Source organism: Perognathus longimembris, chromosome 11, assembly GCF_023159225.1.
Source record: "Perognathus longimembris pacificus isolate PPM17 chromosome 11, ASM2315922v1, whole genome shotgun sequence".
Classification (NCBI taxonomy): domain Eukaryota; kingdom Metazoa; phylum Chordata; class Mammalia; order Rodentia; family Heteromyidae; genus Perognathus; species Perognathus longimembris.
Window position 1 is genome coordinate 30,838,327 of NC_063171.1, and position 18,678 is coordinate 30,857,004.

General features: G+C 39.7%; 2 protein-coding genes across 10 annotated transcripts in view; one reads left to right on the forward strand and one right to left on the reverse strand.

Moving 5' to 3' along the window:
- The window catches only part of Gpr161 (G protein-coupled receptor 161), a 40,738-nt gene extending 35,773 nt beyond the window's left edge, over nt 1–4,965 (forward strand). The window contains exon 6 of the mRNA XM_048357355.1: nt 81–4,965. Within this exon, the coding sequence (XP_048213312.1) occupies nt 81–346 (266 nt within the window). The 3' untranslated portion in view covers nt 347–4,965. The remainder of the gene's footprint in view (nt 1–80) is intronic.
- A 2,855-nt stretch (nt 4,966–7,820) lies between these two features.
- Dcaf6 (DDB1 and CUL4 associated factor 6) overlaps nt 7,821–18,678 on the reverse strand; it is a 109,354-nt gene continuing 98,496 nt past the window's right edge. For all 9 annotated transcript variants that reach the window (XM_048357946.1, XM_048357944.1, XM_048357951.1 and 6 more), the window contains 4 exons: nt 18,359–18,515; nt 17,294–17,382; nt 14,622–14,727; nt 7,821–8,287 (listed from right to left, as the gene is read on the reverse strand). In XM_048357946.1, coding sequence (XP_048213903.1) covers nt 8,223–8,287; nt 14,622–14,727; nt 17,294–17,382; nt 18,359–18,515 — 417 coding nt within the window. In that variant the 3' untranslated portion in view covers nt 7,821–8,222. The remainder of the gene's footprint in view (nt 8,288–14,621; nt 14,728–17,293; nt 17,383–18,358; nt 18,516–18,678) is intronic.

Below are 18,678 nucleotides of genomic sequence, written 5' to 3' on the forward strand. Positions count from 1 at the left end.
TACAGGAGCCGTTTTTCCTGCCCTGAGATACCCATGGGTGCTGGCTCCTCCACTAACCTTCTTTCTGCTTTCTTCCCTAGAGGCTGCCAGGAACTCTATTCTTCATGTGAAAGCTGAAGTACACAAGTCCTTGGACAGTTATGCAGCCAGCTTGGCCAAAGCCATTGAGGCTGAAGCCAAGATCAACTTATTTGGGGAGGAGGCATTGCCAGGGGTCTTGTTCACAGCACGAAACGTCCCCGGGGCTGGCTTTGGGGGCCGCCGAGGCAGCAGAACTCTTGCGAGCCAGAGGCTGCAGCTGCAGAGCATCGAAGAAGGGAACATTCTAGCTGCAGAGGAGAGATAAGGGCCTCAGGGGCGGACCAGGGCTGAAGCTGGATGGCCTGTGGAGGGATTCCCACTTCTGCTTGTGCTGGGGTCTTGGAACACATCACTACCCACAGAGGGCCAAACATCCAGTGTGCAGTCACAGGAGGACCGCAGTGCCTGGTGGGAGATCCTTGGGCCGTGTCTGAATCCTAGGGTTGGAACCAGAGGCATCTGAAGCACATAGGAAAAGCAGATGGCAGTGTGCTTGTGATGTTTGGAGAGTTGCATTGTACAAGAGGCCTAGAGACCAGGGGTTTGGAAGGAAAACAGACAGATCATTTCCTCTTCTTCTCAACCTTATATCCTGCGAGACCAGCCATGCACCATCACCTGAGGCAAACCCTCCTTGCTGCGCCTCACGGGACAGCATGACACTTGATGCTGCAAGGTCATTCCTGGGACTCATGGTTAACACGAGCAGTGTGAGGCCATCCACACTGGACAAAATAGTCCACAGAGAGCACGCAGAAGCAGAGCACCCCAGAGAGACTTTCTGCCCCTCCTGTCCTGGCTACAATACCCACTGCTGATGGGCATCTCATCACCAGGGTAGCTCACAGGCTTCCCAGGACAGGGCCCACCCTGCCCACCTCCTCATCCACAGATTCTTTGCTATTTCAAAAAAAGGGAGAAACCACTATCAAAAACAAGAGGGTCAGGGACCAGAAGTTTCATGATTGGAATTTTAAAAAAATTCCCAGGATATATTAGTCTTACTGTTACTAGAGGGAATCCTTTACAAAGGCAAGTCTCAGTGGATAGGTTGTATGAAGAAGTTTTTTGAGTGACCAGTAAAAATAGCTAGCCTCAGTTCCACAGGGGAGCTCAGGAGCAATAGTTCACTATGACTGTAACCTGAGGGCAGAAGACAGACCTGGTATGAGCAACCTGAACTCTTGGCTTGGCTCAGCCTTTGTATGTATTATTTGGGACATCCGGTCACCTCTCCAGGCCATTTACAAAATGAGGGAAGAAAGTGTGGAGTTGGACTAAGTGGTCTCTAAGATCATTTCTAGCTCGCATCTTCTTTGAGGTTTTCTGAATGTGTAAATTATCTGGAGATGGGAAAAAAAGGAGAAGTGGGCCCCTGGATGAGCATTTGTTTATTTTTGAGGGTGTTCCCAGTGGCCTTATGAAGTGTTGTTAGCCCACCAGGGCCTTGGTCATGTCCTTGTGCCACGTGACTGCATCTAGAGCCCAGTCTTGATTGGATGTCAGCTACTGAGACTTGAGATGTGTGAGTGGAGGAAGAGGGTGCCACCCTAGAGTGGGGGATTTGTACACTGAGGCCTCTCCCCTTCCTTCTCAGAACAGCAGTTGAAGTTTGGGCTTAGAGTAGTTGCTGAGGTATCTAAGGAAGCCATTGAATCTGTTCCCAGGTGGCCCTTCATCCTGGCTGGTTACATAGGCAAAATCCGGGACTCCCGCCTTGGTTAGAATTCTAAGGAGAAGTGGCTGTCTGCCTTTAGGTGGCTATTCTAGAAAGTTGATGACTTGGTAGGGGGTTTCTCTGGGTGCTGGCTGACCCCTAGGGAGGCAGCATCATTTTGGTGTGTGTTCCTGTCTGCATGAGGCCTGGGGTCTGGTGCCATTGTCATCCACTTAACACCTATTGTGTGCCAAGGCCTGCCACGGGTTCCGGATAGGGCTGGGAGCAGGAGTTTGCCTGTGGCTTCTGGGGCTGCTGTGCATGTCAGACTGCTCTCAATGGAGGGAGCAATCCTAGGTGTGAGGGTGAATTATTATATATATCTAATGTATCTTTATCTTTTGAAGGCACTTGTCCAGGTTCTGAATGGACTGAATATGCACAGAGGTGGATTGTGGCAGAGGCAGAGACCTTTACTGGTGGGATGGTCACTGTTTTTTGAGCATAGCGCATTGGCATGGTACAAAAGGGTTGGAGAATGCCCCATTCCATGGGCTAAACTCTGGGGAGAGAATTCTGAGGCCTCCGAAGCCTCATTAGCTGATCCCAGACTAGCTGTGATATAACAGCATTTACACCAACTAAAAATATTGCATTTCCCTGTTTCCCTTTTCTTACTGAGGTCCGTTCATTTATTCATCTACCAGAAGTGGTCTGTCTGCTGTGGGCAGTGCCCCAGGCTAGGCACTAGGGGCAAATAAAAATTAACGTGTTTTCATTCTAACTTAGGGAGAGATGCCTGAGAGATACTGACTGTGAAGTCAGGTAGTGGCTATAGAAAGAACAGTGGCTCCAGAGGAGGTGGGCTTTTACAATTAGGCAGTCCTGTGGAATAGGTGACAGTATGAGCTGAGTCATGGAGGATGTGTGGTAGCCAGAACCACATTTTGCATATTTAGGCCTTAACATTTGTGTAGCTGAGCTCGAGAGAGATATGTTGTGGGGTGGGGGGAATCCCACATTTCCTGCAGTCCCTGTGGTCTTTGGAGGACAACCTGCCTTTGGTGCAGAGAGCACAGTACCCCCAACTAAACCTAGGTGCAGTGGCAGGCCTGAGACCTCCAGAAGGTCCCAGGGACAGTAGCAGGTGGGACATTTGGCCATTCATGTGCTGAAATATTCCTGTCTTGCTTTGTACAGGACTGCTTTTAGGGCTGTTGCCCATCTCTGCTTCTTTTACAGAGATTTTGCCATGACCCTGTTCCTGTGCCATGCTCCAGATAGCCGCTATGGGGGCTGCACTGGGTTCCTCACTACAGAGCACGCAGCTCAGCCTTTTCCCTGGCCAGGCACCAAGACTGGAACTCAGGACCTTACACACTAGGTGGCAGCAGCATGGCTGTGAAGAGCAAAAAAGGCTTGTTGGCCCTTGGTCAAAAGCTCTTACTTTGAACTGAGCCATGACCGTACTTCTCAGCCCTGGCAAGTGTAACCTACCTGCCTAGTCTTCTACTGTGTGACCCTCCCCCGTCCAGGTTCGTAGGCACTGCCTGTACTCAGATGTACTATCATAAGCAAATCACCACTACAGGTGATTTGCGACAACGGCCAGCTGGTGCTTATGTTCTTTATTCTCTTTCACAGAGCTGCTGTGTGCCGATACAATGTAGAGGAAACAGTGCCATCTGAGTATGGCTGTTCAGAGTTCAAACTCTATGCTGTTGCTTTGTAGCTGGGTGTTCAGGGGCAAGTTACTTAGTATTCCTGCATAGGAATTCAGGAGGCCTCCTTTGTGGGGTGACTGGAATATAGAAAGAATCTGCGAGCATACAGCACAGTACCTGGGGTGCAGGTAGAAATGAGCTTGTGGCTTTTATTCTCAGCGGAACTGTGAGGGGGTAGAGTCACTACTATTTTACAAAGATCTCTGTAGCAAGAAGTGTTATCCTAGATTAGAAGTGTTGAGAGTTGTTGCCATGGAATTGTCATTTGCTGAGCAACACAGAAAGAGTTCTGGGAAACAGAATATGGTAAGGAAGGGAAGGTAGTAGAAAGGAGAGAGGACAGGCTGGGTAGCAGTGGGATACATGAGGTCTGGCCAAGCATGAAATGAACCTTCCTGTTAGAATGTCTTTTCCTCCATGCTCACACTCAGTGCCCAGCAGTGACAGTGACTGGCTGTGGCTCTTGGGTCACAGAACCACAAAGCCTTCCAGGAGTCTGAGGGCAAAAACAGGATAAACCCCACTACCTGCAGTGTACATATGCAGAGTACCAGAGGAAGCCCGTGGGAGAGAAAGGGGAAATCAGCCTTCACCTGACACAGAAATGTGGCTGTAACCAGCCACAAATGACAACAAGAAGCAGAATTCTAGTGCTGCCCTTATGCTTCAAGTAGAGGAGACATAAAAGCATCCCAGGAGGACCAAATGAAGTTGTCAAAGGTCTCAAAGTGAGTTCAGAGGTCAACTCTGGTCTTGCATATGGGCCTGAGAGAAGCAAGGAGCCACTTAACAGTTCCAGGATAAGTCTTTTGTTAGTAGAACAGGCCACGAAGGAAAGTGATGGCTTTGTTGGAAAGAAAGCAGAGCACAAACTCAAATCTGTACAATATTACAAAGAGCACAATTTTGGTCTGTTATTTTTAGAACATCACACACAAAGCTGTATTCATTTCCCTCTGAAAGCATTTTCCACAGATGTACTAGCCGCTTAAGCATTAGTAGCCATTTCTGTTTTTGACTTTTTGACACCATTTTGAAACAGCACAAATTACAGGGTAGTCAGTCCTCCCAGAGGAAAAAGGCAATCCTGGAGGATCGCAGGCTGAAGGGCAAGATCATGCCGAGCGAGGCAGGTAGCCTGTGTGCCTGCAAGCGGATCTGCCAATGAGCGATGGGGATGTGATGGAGAGGCAGAAGTGGCTCAAGCCCACACTTCAAAAGAACAAAACATAAGCGAACCCTGAAAACATATTTAACCGAGTTTTTGGATGTTTTTCGAAGGTAAAAAGTCTGGAATTATTACAAATCAATATTTATAAATATCTAGTGCCATTTTGTTTACCTGATTAAATGTATTTGGTATTTGTATAGTTGTAAAAATTGTGAATTTGTACTTGGACTAGTGGTCTGTGGGTGTTTCTGGGCACCTCTCCCTTTTCTGCAGCCACATTCCTATCTTCAGTCTATGAGCTAATAAAGATTAAGGGCAGATTTATTGCACAATTGGGTGTTTCTATCTTAAAGTTACTTGTTATAGCCATACATGCTATACCAGGCTCATAAATTCCCCCAAGTCAATGAAATTCATGAGGTTTTGTTAAATGACTGGTTTGCATCATACATGTAAAATATTCTAAGCCCAAAGTTTTCAGAGGAGTATTAATGAGCATTTCTGGTCTGTCATTTATCAACTAATCAAGAGAATCTTATTTTCCATCCCATAATCAAAGTCAGAGGGTGAGTGGTGGATTATAACATGGAGACACAACCAGGGCAGAAAAACCCACACTTTTACCTAACCTCCTCAACCTACTATCACTGAAGTCAGCTTCCTTTTTTTGAATAGGTAAGCCCTAGGTTCCAGTAACCTAAGTTTTGGAGGTCTGTTCCCTGCACCTCCCCACCCCGCCACACACCAAATCAGGCAAGACTTGTTAATTCTGCCTCTGTAAAATGTTCTCTTTGCTGCCTCCCAGACTACTTATCTGGGTTGTTATACTCCTAAGTAGTGACACCATAATTGTCTACAGAATTGGTATGGGTGGGAGTCCCAATTCCTTTTGACAAACTAAAAATTTAGAGGTTTTAGGTTTTAAAAAATGAGCAGAACACAAGTTCTCAATTTCCTGCCCCTTAACATGCGCGCGCACACGCACGCACACACACACACACACACAATCAGTATTCTGTACCAGATGGACAGTTTTGATTTTTTCCTATTACATTTCCTGTCAGTTACTCCTTGACTTTAGTGAGTCCTTCAGTAGCAGTAGTCTGATTCCTCAAATTCCCAACACCTTTCTATGGCATACTGTTATAGCCATAAGATCACATTGTGTGTTGTAGTAGTCCTAACAGCTTGTGGTAGTGGGTGGGGTCAAATATGATCCCCTTGCCACTTCAGAGAGGAGGAAACAGAAACCCAAAGGAATCAGATGGCTTGAGCATGGTTCATAACTAATTGGGAGCCAGATACCAAGACCTTTGTACTTTCCAGAAAAATTACACACTTACCTCATGGAACTAAAGCTCTTGATTCCTTTACCCCTTTTGGCCATTTAGCAGTTTTCTACCATGGATATGTATGTGCCTCTGTCTAGAATAGGAGCTAGAAATTAAAAGTCCAGTTGAGCGTATGAAGCGAACTAAAGAGCTACCTTCTATGCACAACACTAAGCTATTTTTTGTCAACAGTAGGCATTCTTGGGTTTGCAGCCATCTTGTGGGAAGAAGATCCCATACAGGGGAAGAGAAGCGCTACTGGAACAAGCAGCTTCTACTGAAGCTGCAAGATTGTTCTTGGCACAGGTAGAGTAGATTATATCATACTCTTAGTATTTGGCTTTGTTCCTTCTCTAGAATATTTATATTTCTGAAAATAACAGGAACATGTAAACTACTTGCTAATTAAACCAAAAGGGATGTATTACTTTCTATAACAAAGGACAACTATTATACCAAAAACACTAAAATCATCATAAGAGAGGGGGCTGAGAAAACTGACTACATAGACTATCAGATTCGTACTGGCACTGCACTCTTATCTACCAACCATGCAACCACGGAGGGTGAACTATTTGCCCTTCAGAACATGGTTGAAAGCTGGAGTTTAAGGCTGGTGTGATGGTGATAGGTGAGGTACCATATGCATCTATGGCTCTGTTAATAACTCAAATGCTTTCCTTTCTGTGGCAGTGTTATGATTCTGGCAGCTCTAGATGGTTGTTTCAAAATGAGTTCAATGATGATTTCAAATATGCAGTTCAATTTTTTTTCCAACTGCTCAGGTTGGTTGCTGTCCTTTACAAATGAGACAGTTGCCAAATACTAACGGGATAATCAAAGGCATCTCCTTTTTAAAGGACAATGAGGCTGGGAATATGGCCTATTGGCAAGAGTGCTTGCCTCGTATACAAGGACAATGCATAAATCATCCCAGTAATATATAAAAGCAAATTGGGACAGGGAAAAGGAAAGAAAGGAGGGAGGGTAAGAGCAAGCAAGAGTGAGCCACCACACTAGATGGTGCTGGACACACCATTGTGCTAAGCCTGAATTTTTGCCTTCAAGGGATCAGGAAGCAGGAAATTAACTGTACTTTCTCTGGCAAGTCTGCCTTCTAAAAGAGACTTTAGGGACCACGGATGATGAGAAGAAAGAAGGGTAGGGATGGTTCAGTGGTAGAGCGCTGGCCTACCATGTATGAAGCCCTGGATTTAATCCCTAGCATTGAAAAAAGGAAAAGAAAAAAAAGAAGGAAAGAGAAAGAAAGGGAGAATGAAAAAAACAAAAAATACAGAATAAAAATAGAAAATTATTTTGAAATGGATTGAAGAGATGTGGTCATATAATTTGAGGGCAAATAACATACCTCCGTGAGCATAAAATTCGATTGAGGGAAAGATAGAAGCAGAATGAAAACAGGTAGGCTGGGCCATTTTCAGGTCATAAACTATAAGACTCATCATATACAAGCCTGGCATGAGTGGAGGTGGACACTAGAGTTAAGCAATTAAAGACTGTATCATTACTGACTTTCATTGACATGTGGAACGTGGAGAGAAGCAGAGCAGAAGCGAGTACCTTCTGAAGTAGATACTAAGATGTGAATTAAATATGATGCTCACTGATTGAGATGTGATGAGAAATGATGACCACTAATAAGAAATGAAGATAAAGTACTTTCGAAAGAGAACTGAATAAAATCATTGTATATGATGTTATGAAACAGAAAGCAACATGGAAAAGATGATTCAATATTCTGGAAAACAACAGAATATAGTCTTCTTTTGTTAAAGAAAAGATTGGAAAATGTGGACCAAAATAGTGAGGCATTCAATAAAAAGTCAGATTTAGGATATCTTAAAACAACAAATATCTTTAATTAGAAAGCAACAGACATGCAAATGGCAAGTGTAGAAATTTATTTGAACCAACATTTCCACTATAATGAAAATTACTTTTCAACATTGATCCAAGCTCCCACATCTGAAGGTTAGGGAAAATATTGCACTTTGTCTTTTCTAGCACTCCTCATACATGACAAAAAGTTTTAAAAACATTTTGCTAGTCTTGTTTACACACTCTCCCAAATTCATGCACACGGTCATTCCAAACCAATGGTAGGTTATCCCCCCAAAGGGAAAAACTCCAAAAAAACCACAGCCTTAAAATTGCACTAAAGTTCTGTAAAGAAAAAAATATAATAAATGTCTCATACAAATTTCAGAACATCTAAGTGCTTGCCAAAAAAAAGCTGATTATTCTTCATCCTCATTTTCATTCTCCTGACCAGAGCCTTCTGATCTGTCACCCTCCAACCGGTCTTGAAAACAAAAAATATAAGAATCACAAAAAGCAATACTTTAGCATTCGATTATATATAATTTCAATGTCTTTAAAGCTAATAAAATGAATATAATTCAAAACAAATATGTGAAGCTCAGTTCACCATTAGGTATAGCTAAATGTTTTTAAATGTTCCCTATTGAGGTAAAGGAAAAAAGAAAACGACGGAACACCATTAGCTTTGGCTAAAATATATAAAAACAACTCCAAAGATCTTACTATATTATGTTCTGCAGTGGTTTTCACAGTGCTCCTTGGAAGCTAAGTTTTAAGGAGGTACATTAGGTGCTATCAAAGAATGTGAAAGGGATGCTGCAAGAGAATAGGGAGACCACATTCTAGAAGACTGTGTAATTCAGTTTGTAAAAGAGATTTCTTAAAATTAAGCCAGGCACTGATGGCTCTTGTAATCCTAGCTATTTGGGAAGCTGAGATCAGGAGGACCACTGTGGTGAGTGAGTGAAGCATGTTCTTTCAGGCTTACATCAGCCACACTTTCTAGTCCTTTGCTGGTAATACTTTTCTGCAATTCTTTAGGAATAAAGAATTACACAATTCAACTATTATCACACTGTATAGCTTTACCCTGACCTTTTCAAACACCTACTCTGCAGAGGTATGAATTTTCATCTCCATATTTCAGAATGTCTTCTATGAACCTCATCATAATGATCCCCATTGAAATAATTGTTTATCTGTCTTCCTGGAGACTAGATTGTGTGCTCCTAGAAGGCAAGGATTATTTCTATCTTTATATCTTGAGGACCTAATAAAGGCTATGCAATAAAGATGTTTTGCTTAGTTTTGATTTTTTAGGTTTCTGCAGTAAAAGGGGCTTGTGTGTGCTAGGCAAGACATTTCCCACTGAGCTGAGCTCCAACTCCAATCCCTCAATGCACGTTTATTAAGTAAATGAATATATGTTTTACTTGTTTTTGTGCCAGGCCTGGGGGTTGAATTCATGGCCTGGGCGCTGTCCCTGAGTCTTTTTGCTCAAGGATAGCACTCTATCACTTGAGCCACAACTCCAGTTCCAGCTTTTAGGTGGTTAAGTGGAAGTAAGAATCTCACTGACTTTCCTGCCCAGGCTGGCTTCGAACCATGATCCTGAGATCTCAGCCTCCTGAATAGCTAGGATTATAGGTGTGAGCCACTGGCACCTAGCTGAATATAAGATTTATGTCTTCACATCATATCACATGTTATATAGAGAGGGGACTATATATGTAAATATCCAAGTGAATTACATTCTAATGACAAAAGGGGAGAAAAAGGGGAGATTATATATAATATCTTATTTTTAACTTTAATTACAGAGTACTTATATGTTATATAAATAATCAGTACATATATTGTAAACTAAGTGAACAAAATAGACTTCATAGATCATTAAAGAACTAAAATACAGTGGGAGAATTTTTGACAGAATACTTACTACCTAAGGAATATTAGTATTAAAAACGAGTACTTTTTTGGGAGGCCTATATTAGGTATTGAATCCAGGGCTTATGGGACTATGTTACTTTTATTAGGTGATAACTTCCATGAAGCACAAAACATTCAGTTGTTGTTCTGCTTTAGTATATATTATAAAAGGAAATTGTGGATATGGTAAACTAAATTAAAGAAATCTATTCTGTCATGTTAACAAAGTATAGAGCAACAGTATTGGCCTATTTAAGAGATCATAAGTATTTTTTGGTTGTCACTCTATAAATGATGACGGGGAAATAGGGAAGAAAGAAGAATCATTGCAAGCTTTAAATCACCAAGTTTGTAGTTGAAGCTCTAATTCTGCAGTCCACAGTTTCTGTAGTGACAGAGAGAAGTAAGAGTCGAGAGTCTCCCACAACAGGCTGCAGGACTGGCCTCTGGAACCTGGGCAGAGCAGTCAGTCTCCCCTCAAATCCAGCTCCTCTAACTGCCACAGTCACCTCAAAGTGAAAACTCACTTTCTAAAGCTCAATTAAATGAACATTTTATATTCATGAAGTGCTACAAAAGTAGTAAAAATGAAAAAAAGTTTAACATTTCCACAAATCTTTATTTGGCAATTACAGACCAAAGAGTTCTGAAGTACACTGTGTTCTTTTAAATGAAATCTTGGAACAGTCATCACTTCTATATCTATTGCTTTCAAACATAATCAATGTCAAACTGATTTTCTAAGTAAGTTTATATTTGCAGAAAGATTCCTATTCTTTGTTGGAATATTTCTTGAGGAAATTATTTTGGGCTAAGGAAGATATGATAAGAGATACTACGTTTGCTGGTGAAGGAGAAGGGAAATATGAGAAAAAAATTTCCAAAGGAAAACTGTTTCATAAAAATCATGTCTTATTTTACAGATTATGATTTGCAAAGAACTTATTTTCATGAGGAAAATAATACATACAATACTTATCACTGGCCAAAGATTTGATATTAGAAGTTTGTTCATTTACACATCTATTTACCAAATATTTACTGATTATTATGTTTAGGCCGTGTTCTAGCTAAAAACGCAGTTGCGGACAGGACAAATTAGGGCTTGGCAGCTGGGGATGCAGCTGAGTGGGAGAGCCTAGTATGTGCCAGTTTCTAGGTTCACTCTCAGAACTACAAAACAAAACAACAACGCCTAGTCTTGCTTTTCATAAGTTTATTTCCTAAAGAATAAAAACAAGCAAGACAACAAACGTATTTTTCTCCTTTAAACTGAATTAGGCAACAAAGAAATTAAGTTAGTGATAAGTTCCTATGAACTGAGTGTGACTAGGAAAAGGCACAGAAAGCATCTAAAGACAGTGGCCAGAGAGGACTTCTAAGGAGATATGTAACATTGCTTTCCATTTTCAGTTGTATGTCAAGTTTTGAGGCCAAATCTTTCGAGCAGAGAAAATAGTAACAGATCTTAAAAATGTATTCACAAACTTGAATGAGGAATAAAACAGAGTTGGAGGTAGAAGTTAGAGGTTAGTAGGGTTTAGGTTATTTAGGACCTTGTAGACCACAAAAGAACTACAGGTTTTATTTTAGAAGCAATGGGAAAGCTATTATTTCTTAAGAATTTTAAAAGGGAATGATATAATCGAATCCTTTTTTTTTTTTTTTTTTTAAAGGGATCACCAGCTGAATGACCATCACTTGAGCCAGGTGCTAGTGGCTCACAAACCTGTAATCCTAGCTACTAGATCTAAGGATCATGGATCATGGCTTGAAGCTAGCCTGGACAATCTGAGATACTATTATCTCCAATTTAGCAGCAAAAGCCAGAACTGAAGGGGTGGCTCAAGTGCCAGCAGTGCCAAGAAGAAAGCCGAGTGAGAGGTTTTTTTTTTTTTTTGGCCAGTCCTGGGCCTTGGACTCAGGGCCTGAACACTGTCCCTGGCTTCCTTTTGCTCAAGGCTAGCACTCTGCCACTTGAGCTACAGCGCCACTTCTAGCCGTTTTCTATATATGTGGTGCTGGGGAATCGAACCCAGGGCCTCATGTATACGAGGCAAGCTCTCTTGCCACTAGGCCATATCCCCAGCCCCGAGTGAGAGGTTTTGATTGGGATGTTCTGATGACAGGCTTTGCAAACCCATCACAGAAAAACACGCTAATACATATAAACTCTATCCTGAGAACAAGAGGAGACACAGAAGAACTTTAAGTAGGGTAGAAACCTGTTCATATTTTAAGATACTTTAGAAAGGTTCTAAAATGGTTAATCTGTAACATTAATATCCTTCCATAGCCTCTTGGGATGCCAGACAAATTTTATATGACCTACATGACAAATCTTCGTGCCTTATTATTGAGACTAATTTTGGTTGCTTTTGCCAGGTGGATTGAACATAGCATTTTGTGCAGGCTAGACAAATGCTGCTGAACTAACATCTGCATGACCAATTCTGCTTGCCTTAAAAAAAAAAGTCTACTCAGATAAGATGAATCAGAATCTTCAATTAGGGCTGGGGATATGGCCTAGTGGCAAGAGTGCTTGCCTCGTATACATGAGGCCCTGGGTTCAATTCCCCAGCACCACATATACAGAAAATGGCCAGAAGTGGCACTGTGGCTCAAGTGGCAGAGTATTAGCCTTGAGCAAAAAGAAGCCAGGGACAGTGCTCAGGCCCTGAGTCCAAGCCCCAGGACTGGCCAAAAAAAAAACAAACCAAACAAAACAAAACAAAAAACCCCCCAGAATGTTCAATTATCTGTATTTGGCATTTATAATTTAAAAGCCCCAGAGCTATGCCTGGGATATGGCTCAAATGGAATAGCGCTACCTAGCAAGTTCAAGGCCCTGAGTTTAAATCCTAGTACAAATAAGTAAGCCCAGAAGTAACTTGAAAAGGATCATTCATTAAAAATTACAGCCCTGTAATAGATACAATGGCTAATATCTGTAATAGCATGGACTTTGGAGGAAGAAATTGGGAGGGCTATGGTGCAAGGTCAGCCCATGCAAAAGCTTAGCTAGGCCCCATCTCAACAAATAAATCAAGCATGGTAGTATGCACTACTTACAAGGGAAGTTGGGTAGAAGGATCAAAGTCTGAGAATGGCCAGGGGCAAAAAACACACATTCTAAAAATAACTAAAGTGTAAAGAGGTTGGGGAAATGGTTCAAGTGCCTGCCTACCAAGCTCTAGGCCCTAAGTTCAAACTCCAGTACCACAGGGACATAAAATTTCTTGGTCTTCCAAGAAACCTGGAATCATAGACAGGATGAGGTAACTTATGGCTAAAATGTACTTAATTGGCCAATGTATACTCCCAACTCCCTTGAACACTGGACTTGAGAACAGAAGAGGAAAAGAGCAGCTGACTAACTGACCCATCAAATAACTATGTATCTCAGAGATAAAAGCAAAAATGCAAACTTTTGGGTTCCTTATTCTATCCAGTCTTTTGCAAAAGAGAAGCAAGAGGGAAAGCTACTTAGAGCAATTTAAAACTGCCTATTTTTTTACTACTAGCAAAAGGAATGGAAAGGGGATTTTTTTTTTTTGGGGCCTGTCTTGGGCCTTGAACTCAGGGCCTGAGCACTGTCCCTGGCTCCTTTTTGCTCAAGGCTAGCACTCTGCCACTTGAGCCACAGTGCCACTTCTAGCTGTTTTCTATATATGTGGTGCTGAGGAATCAAACCCAGGGCTTCATGTATACAAGGCAAGCACTCTTGCCACTAGGCCATATTCCCAGCTCCGGAAAGGGGATTTTTATATCATAAAATACCTATCTATCCTAATCCAAGAAACCGGTGGTAGCTATTTCCTAAAAACCTCTGTACCTGTAATGGGAACTACTTTCCTACAGGGTAACTCTATAGAAAAGCTGACCATAACACCGATAATGAAAACAAGCATACTTTAGGAATGATCACCAACAAATGTTTTTCTTGATTTATAATATGCTGCTTTTAAAATTCTGAAATCCAATGACTGGGTATTAAAGGTTACTAGTTATTGAAAAAAAAGGATCAAATGAGGGCACAGTGACTAATACAGGAATCCAAAGAAATATTATAAATCATGGCTATGGTACTAACATTTTTTGGTTACATTTTAGGTTTATTTTTTGTTTTGCCACTTGAAAACTTTCCTAGTAACAGTATTTGTAACTTGAATATTATTCTCTAATTTTTAAAATTTTTATTTTCAAACTGATGTACAGAGAGGTTATAGTTTCATACGTTAGGCATTGGATACATTTCTTTCACTGTTACAAAGACATAATGCTTTTTCAATTTTTCAAATGTGCTCTATTGGCTTAAGAAAATGTCACATGATTATTTACTGTGACTAGAACACTTCTCCATTTCCTACTGTATCTCAGAAGTGATAGTCTATTGTTTATATAAACATAATATGATAGTAGGAGTTATTTTAACAAAAAGTCAAGATGGAAGGGGACAATGTAATTATAAAAACTTTATCTTGGTGTATTCCCCACATTTAAAGAGGCCTAAAAGAGTGTCTGGAGATGTTACAATGGAATGAATGCAGTAAATAAGAATAAACATTTGACATTAAATCATCCACAGGTTTGTATTTCATAGTAATGGCTTGCATATATGACTATAAGAGAAGTTCATAGGTCACAGTGAAATTAAGGGTTTGAAAATTAGTTTCAAATTCAGACTTTAATATTTATTAGGTGTGTATGACCTAGGGTACATTACTAAAAATAACCTACTTTGTTAAAGTTTAAAACTAAAATGAGGATATTTCTGTGAAATGTGACTTTTATTCTGTGATACTAAGGAAAATATATAAATCTCTTTAAAATCTTATTTTTTTCAAATACAGCAATGATTTTAATGGAACACTAGAAGTTCTTACCAGCTCGGATGTGATTTAGTGATGCCAACATCCTCAACATGAACGAAGCTGGAACTGTAATAGTGTTTCTAGTCTCTTCCAGCATGAGTTCATTTCGTGTTATAACCTAAAAGCAGTTTAAACAACAGTGTTAAGGATCATAGAGTAATGGTACTTTCCCCTGAAGATGAACAAAACAAAAATTTGTCAAGTCCTAGAAGAATTACTTCCTTCTTTATGTGTGATGTCTGTATTTCTGCTTTAAGGTAAATAAAACTTAAGGATAAATCATATGCCTCAGTGCCAAATGATTACTTCAACTTGCATTTAAAGTCAGAACAAAGTACTACTATTCTTTAAGTGGCAGAAAGCTAAAGGTCAAACATTGAAATAGCTTTTAGTGTTTAAGAATCAATTTAGCTTTTACTTGTAAAAGTGCTTAAATTCAGTGTTTCACAGAGCAGCTTACTTTGTGTTGGCATTTACTCTCTTCTATAGTAGAAGTGACACAACAGTAATAAATACTTAGTATAAATGACATTATCATTGCTATTACTAAAACTGCTATTACTTTTAACAGTGTTTTTACCATCCTGAGGGTCATTTGGATCCCTTGAGAAGATGTTACTTTGATTAAGGTAAATTTTTTTTAATTTAAAATTTTTGGCAGTATTGAGGTCTGGAGAAAGCAATTTTGAAAAACAAACTTTTGGAAAGATGTCACAATGAATTAATTTAATCTTAAGAACCCTATGCAGTACTAAATGTTCCTGAACACCTAGAAATGGAATGAGCAAAGGAAAAAACAGGCATTAAAAGCACATGGCAAAGGTTTAAAAAAAAAAAAAAAAAGGAAGAAAGAAAAGACAGCATAAGGCCAAGTGTGGTGGTGACTCACACCTACAATCCCAGTACTAAATAGACTGATGCAGGACTGTGAATTGTGAGCCAGATATTAGTTTGGGCAATATAGTGAGACTCTATCTCAAACAAACCAAAATAATTATTTTTTAAAGAAAAAGAACATGAAAGGAAGAAAATGATATTAACCTGATCAACAGTTCCTCAATAATATAACAATAAATTCTTGATTCATTAGGATGCCTGGTCCTTACAATCTTGTCCCACCTATCTTGTTAATCTATTGAGCTACTTTTGTACATGTACTTTAAGGTCCAGCACACTGATGGTTCATTTACCTTATACTAACTCAGCACATGGTAAGACTTCTTACTCAAAAGCTCTTTGCTTCTGTCTACCTGCAGCACATTAAAGGCCAATTTTGATTTCTTCTGTGGAAACTTCGTTGTTGTTTTTTAATGTCTTTCTCATTAGAATATAAATTCTGAGGTATTATGTTGTTTAAGCCAGTACTGTGTTTGAAACATCAAGTGTTTTATGAATTGGTATTAAATGAAAGTATATATGGGAACTGTGTTGTGAAATTTTAACCCTGGTGTAGAATAATAGTCTTCTGAATTACAGTTTTAATAGTAGAGGCTCATTTTCACAAGATACACAAATAAAATACAGAGACCTACAAATAAAAGCCCTGGTTGAGCAGGGAGGAAAACCCTTCAAAGTTTAGCCTTTGTATATATCACAAACATTTTTTTCCCAAAAAACTGCTCAGAAACAGATCTACACAAAAATCAGTTTGAAAATTTTGCTAACAAGAAGCTAAGGAAATTTTTTTTTTTTGGGGGGGGGGGCAGTCCTGGAGCTTGGACTCAGTGCCTGAGCACTGTCCCTGGCTTCTTTTTGCTCAAGGCTAGCACTCTACCTCTTGAGCCACAGCGCCACTTCTGGCTTTTTCTGTTTATGTGGTGCTGAAGAATCGAACTCAGGGCTTTGGGCATTCTAGGCAAGCACTCTACCACTAAGCCACATTCCCAGCCCAGGAAATCTTAAAAATAATAAAAGATTGTCTAATTATTTGTTCCGTTTCCTGGTGATTTTGGAAAAGAAAGAAGTATTTCTGTTCTAGCTTTCTATGAAAAAACACAAAACAGAAAAATGACTATAATTATGGAGAAAAGCTCTTAGTAAAATGATTTGTGGTTTCTTGTTTTGTTCTTTTTTGTTGTTGTTGTTCTTGCTTTTGTTTTTTATTTGGTGCTTGAACTCGGTTTTGGTGCTGTCTCAGAGCTTTTCTGCTCAAGACTAGTGCTCTACCACTTGAGCCATGGCTCTACTTCTGGCTTTTTTGGTGTTTAATGATTGATAATAGTCGCAGAGACTTCCTTGCCTGGGCTGGCTTTGAATAACAATCTTTACATCTTAGCCTTCTGAATAGCTAGGATTACAGATGTAAGCCTTTCTCCTTTCTTTTCGATACAAGGTCTTAGTACATAGCATGGTTTATCTTCAAACTCCTGATCCTCAGCCTCAGCCTGTAATCACAGGTAGCACAAGCAACCACGATGAGCAAAAACTGGCTTAAGATGAGAGAACCTTACAGCCAAACTTATTTTTCCTAAACTATAACATATATTATCAATAATCAATTAGCAAGATGATATTTTATCTCTCTTGTATTTAAACATGCTTTTCTTTTCTCTAAAATGATTTGACATCACTAACTTTGTTAACCTACTTTATGTTAGCAACTAACACTAAAATGTTTTCTCTTAGGACAATACTTTAAGAACAAATTAAAATATGACCTATAATCAGAAGAGTAGAAATCTTACTTCATCAGCAAGTTTTCGGTTAAAAATCCTTGACTCTTCTAGTGGTGACCAGATCTTTATGTCATAATCAATGCCAGATGAAGCTAGAACTAGAAATAACATTTCCATCTTAATGAAGATCTTAAAAACATGCCAAAGTACACATATGTGTATGTGTACATGTATATATATATGTACATAAATATGTAGCAAAACTCAGTTGAAATGAAAATTATACATTGGACTACAATTAATATTTTTTTTCAAAGTACACATATGTGTATGTGTATATATATGTACATAAATATGTAGCAAAATTCAGTTGAAATGGAAATTATACATTGGACTACAATTAATATATATATATTTTTTTTTTGCTGGTATTGGGTTTAAACACAGAGCTTCAGGCTTGCCAGCTTGCTGGGCTAGAATCTAATCATTTAAGCCACATCTCTATCCCTGATTTTTGCTAGTTATTTTGGAGATAGAGCCTCACAGATTTTTCTGCTCAGGATGGCCTCAAATTGTGATCTTCCAGATCTGTCTTCTTTTACTAGGTAGGATTATAGGTGTGAGGTACCAGCACCCTACTTACTTTGAAGATTTCTTAAAAGTAGCCTTAATCTGGGCACTGATGGCTCAACGCCTATATTCCTAGCTACTGAATAGGCTGAGCTATGAGAATAGAGTTCAAAGCCAGCTCAGGCAGAAAAATCCATGATACTCCTATCTCCAATTTACCAGCCTAAAGCAGGAAGTGGAAGTATATCTCAAGTGGTAGAGCAAGAGCAAAGAAGCTGAGCAAGAGCCTGCATTCAAGTCCTAGTATAAAAAAGTTCAGTCACCCTAGACGACTTCTAGCTGATAAAATTTCGAAGAAATATTAGAACAATAAACTCTTTAACCATTTCCTTAGATTTTCTGCCAAAAGCAGACTCTGTGTTTTAAACTCAAGTAGGGTTATACAAAACATCAACATGCTTAGTGGGATAATTTAATTATTCTTAAATAATAACATGCAGGGAGGAAAATGAGTTGATGAATCATATGAACAATTTAGCCCTTGTCCTAAAAAGATCATCTTACTTGGGTCAAATGGGTGAGGCTGCAGGCAGTTTACCACATGATTATCAGCTTCCAGAAGCATCAAATGCTCAGCAGTGTGCCGATCCCAGATGAAAATATGGCCACAGTCAGAACCACTCATTACAAAGTTAGCACCCCAAAAATTGGCTTCTTTTATCTAAGGGTTTAAAAAAATTTTAAAAAGAACACATTCAAGTCAAAGTTATTATAAGAAAGTCTCTTCTAGCACCTGAAAGCCAGATTCATCAGCAGGGATTATATAGCAGTTAGAAATTTAAAGTCTCCCATGAGAACACTGCTTTGTTCAATAGCACATATTT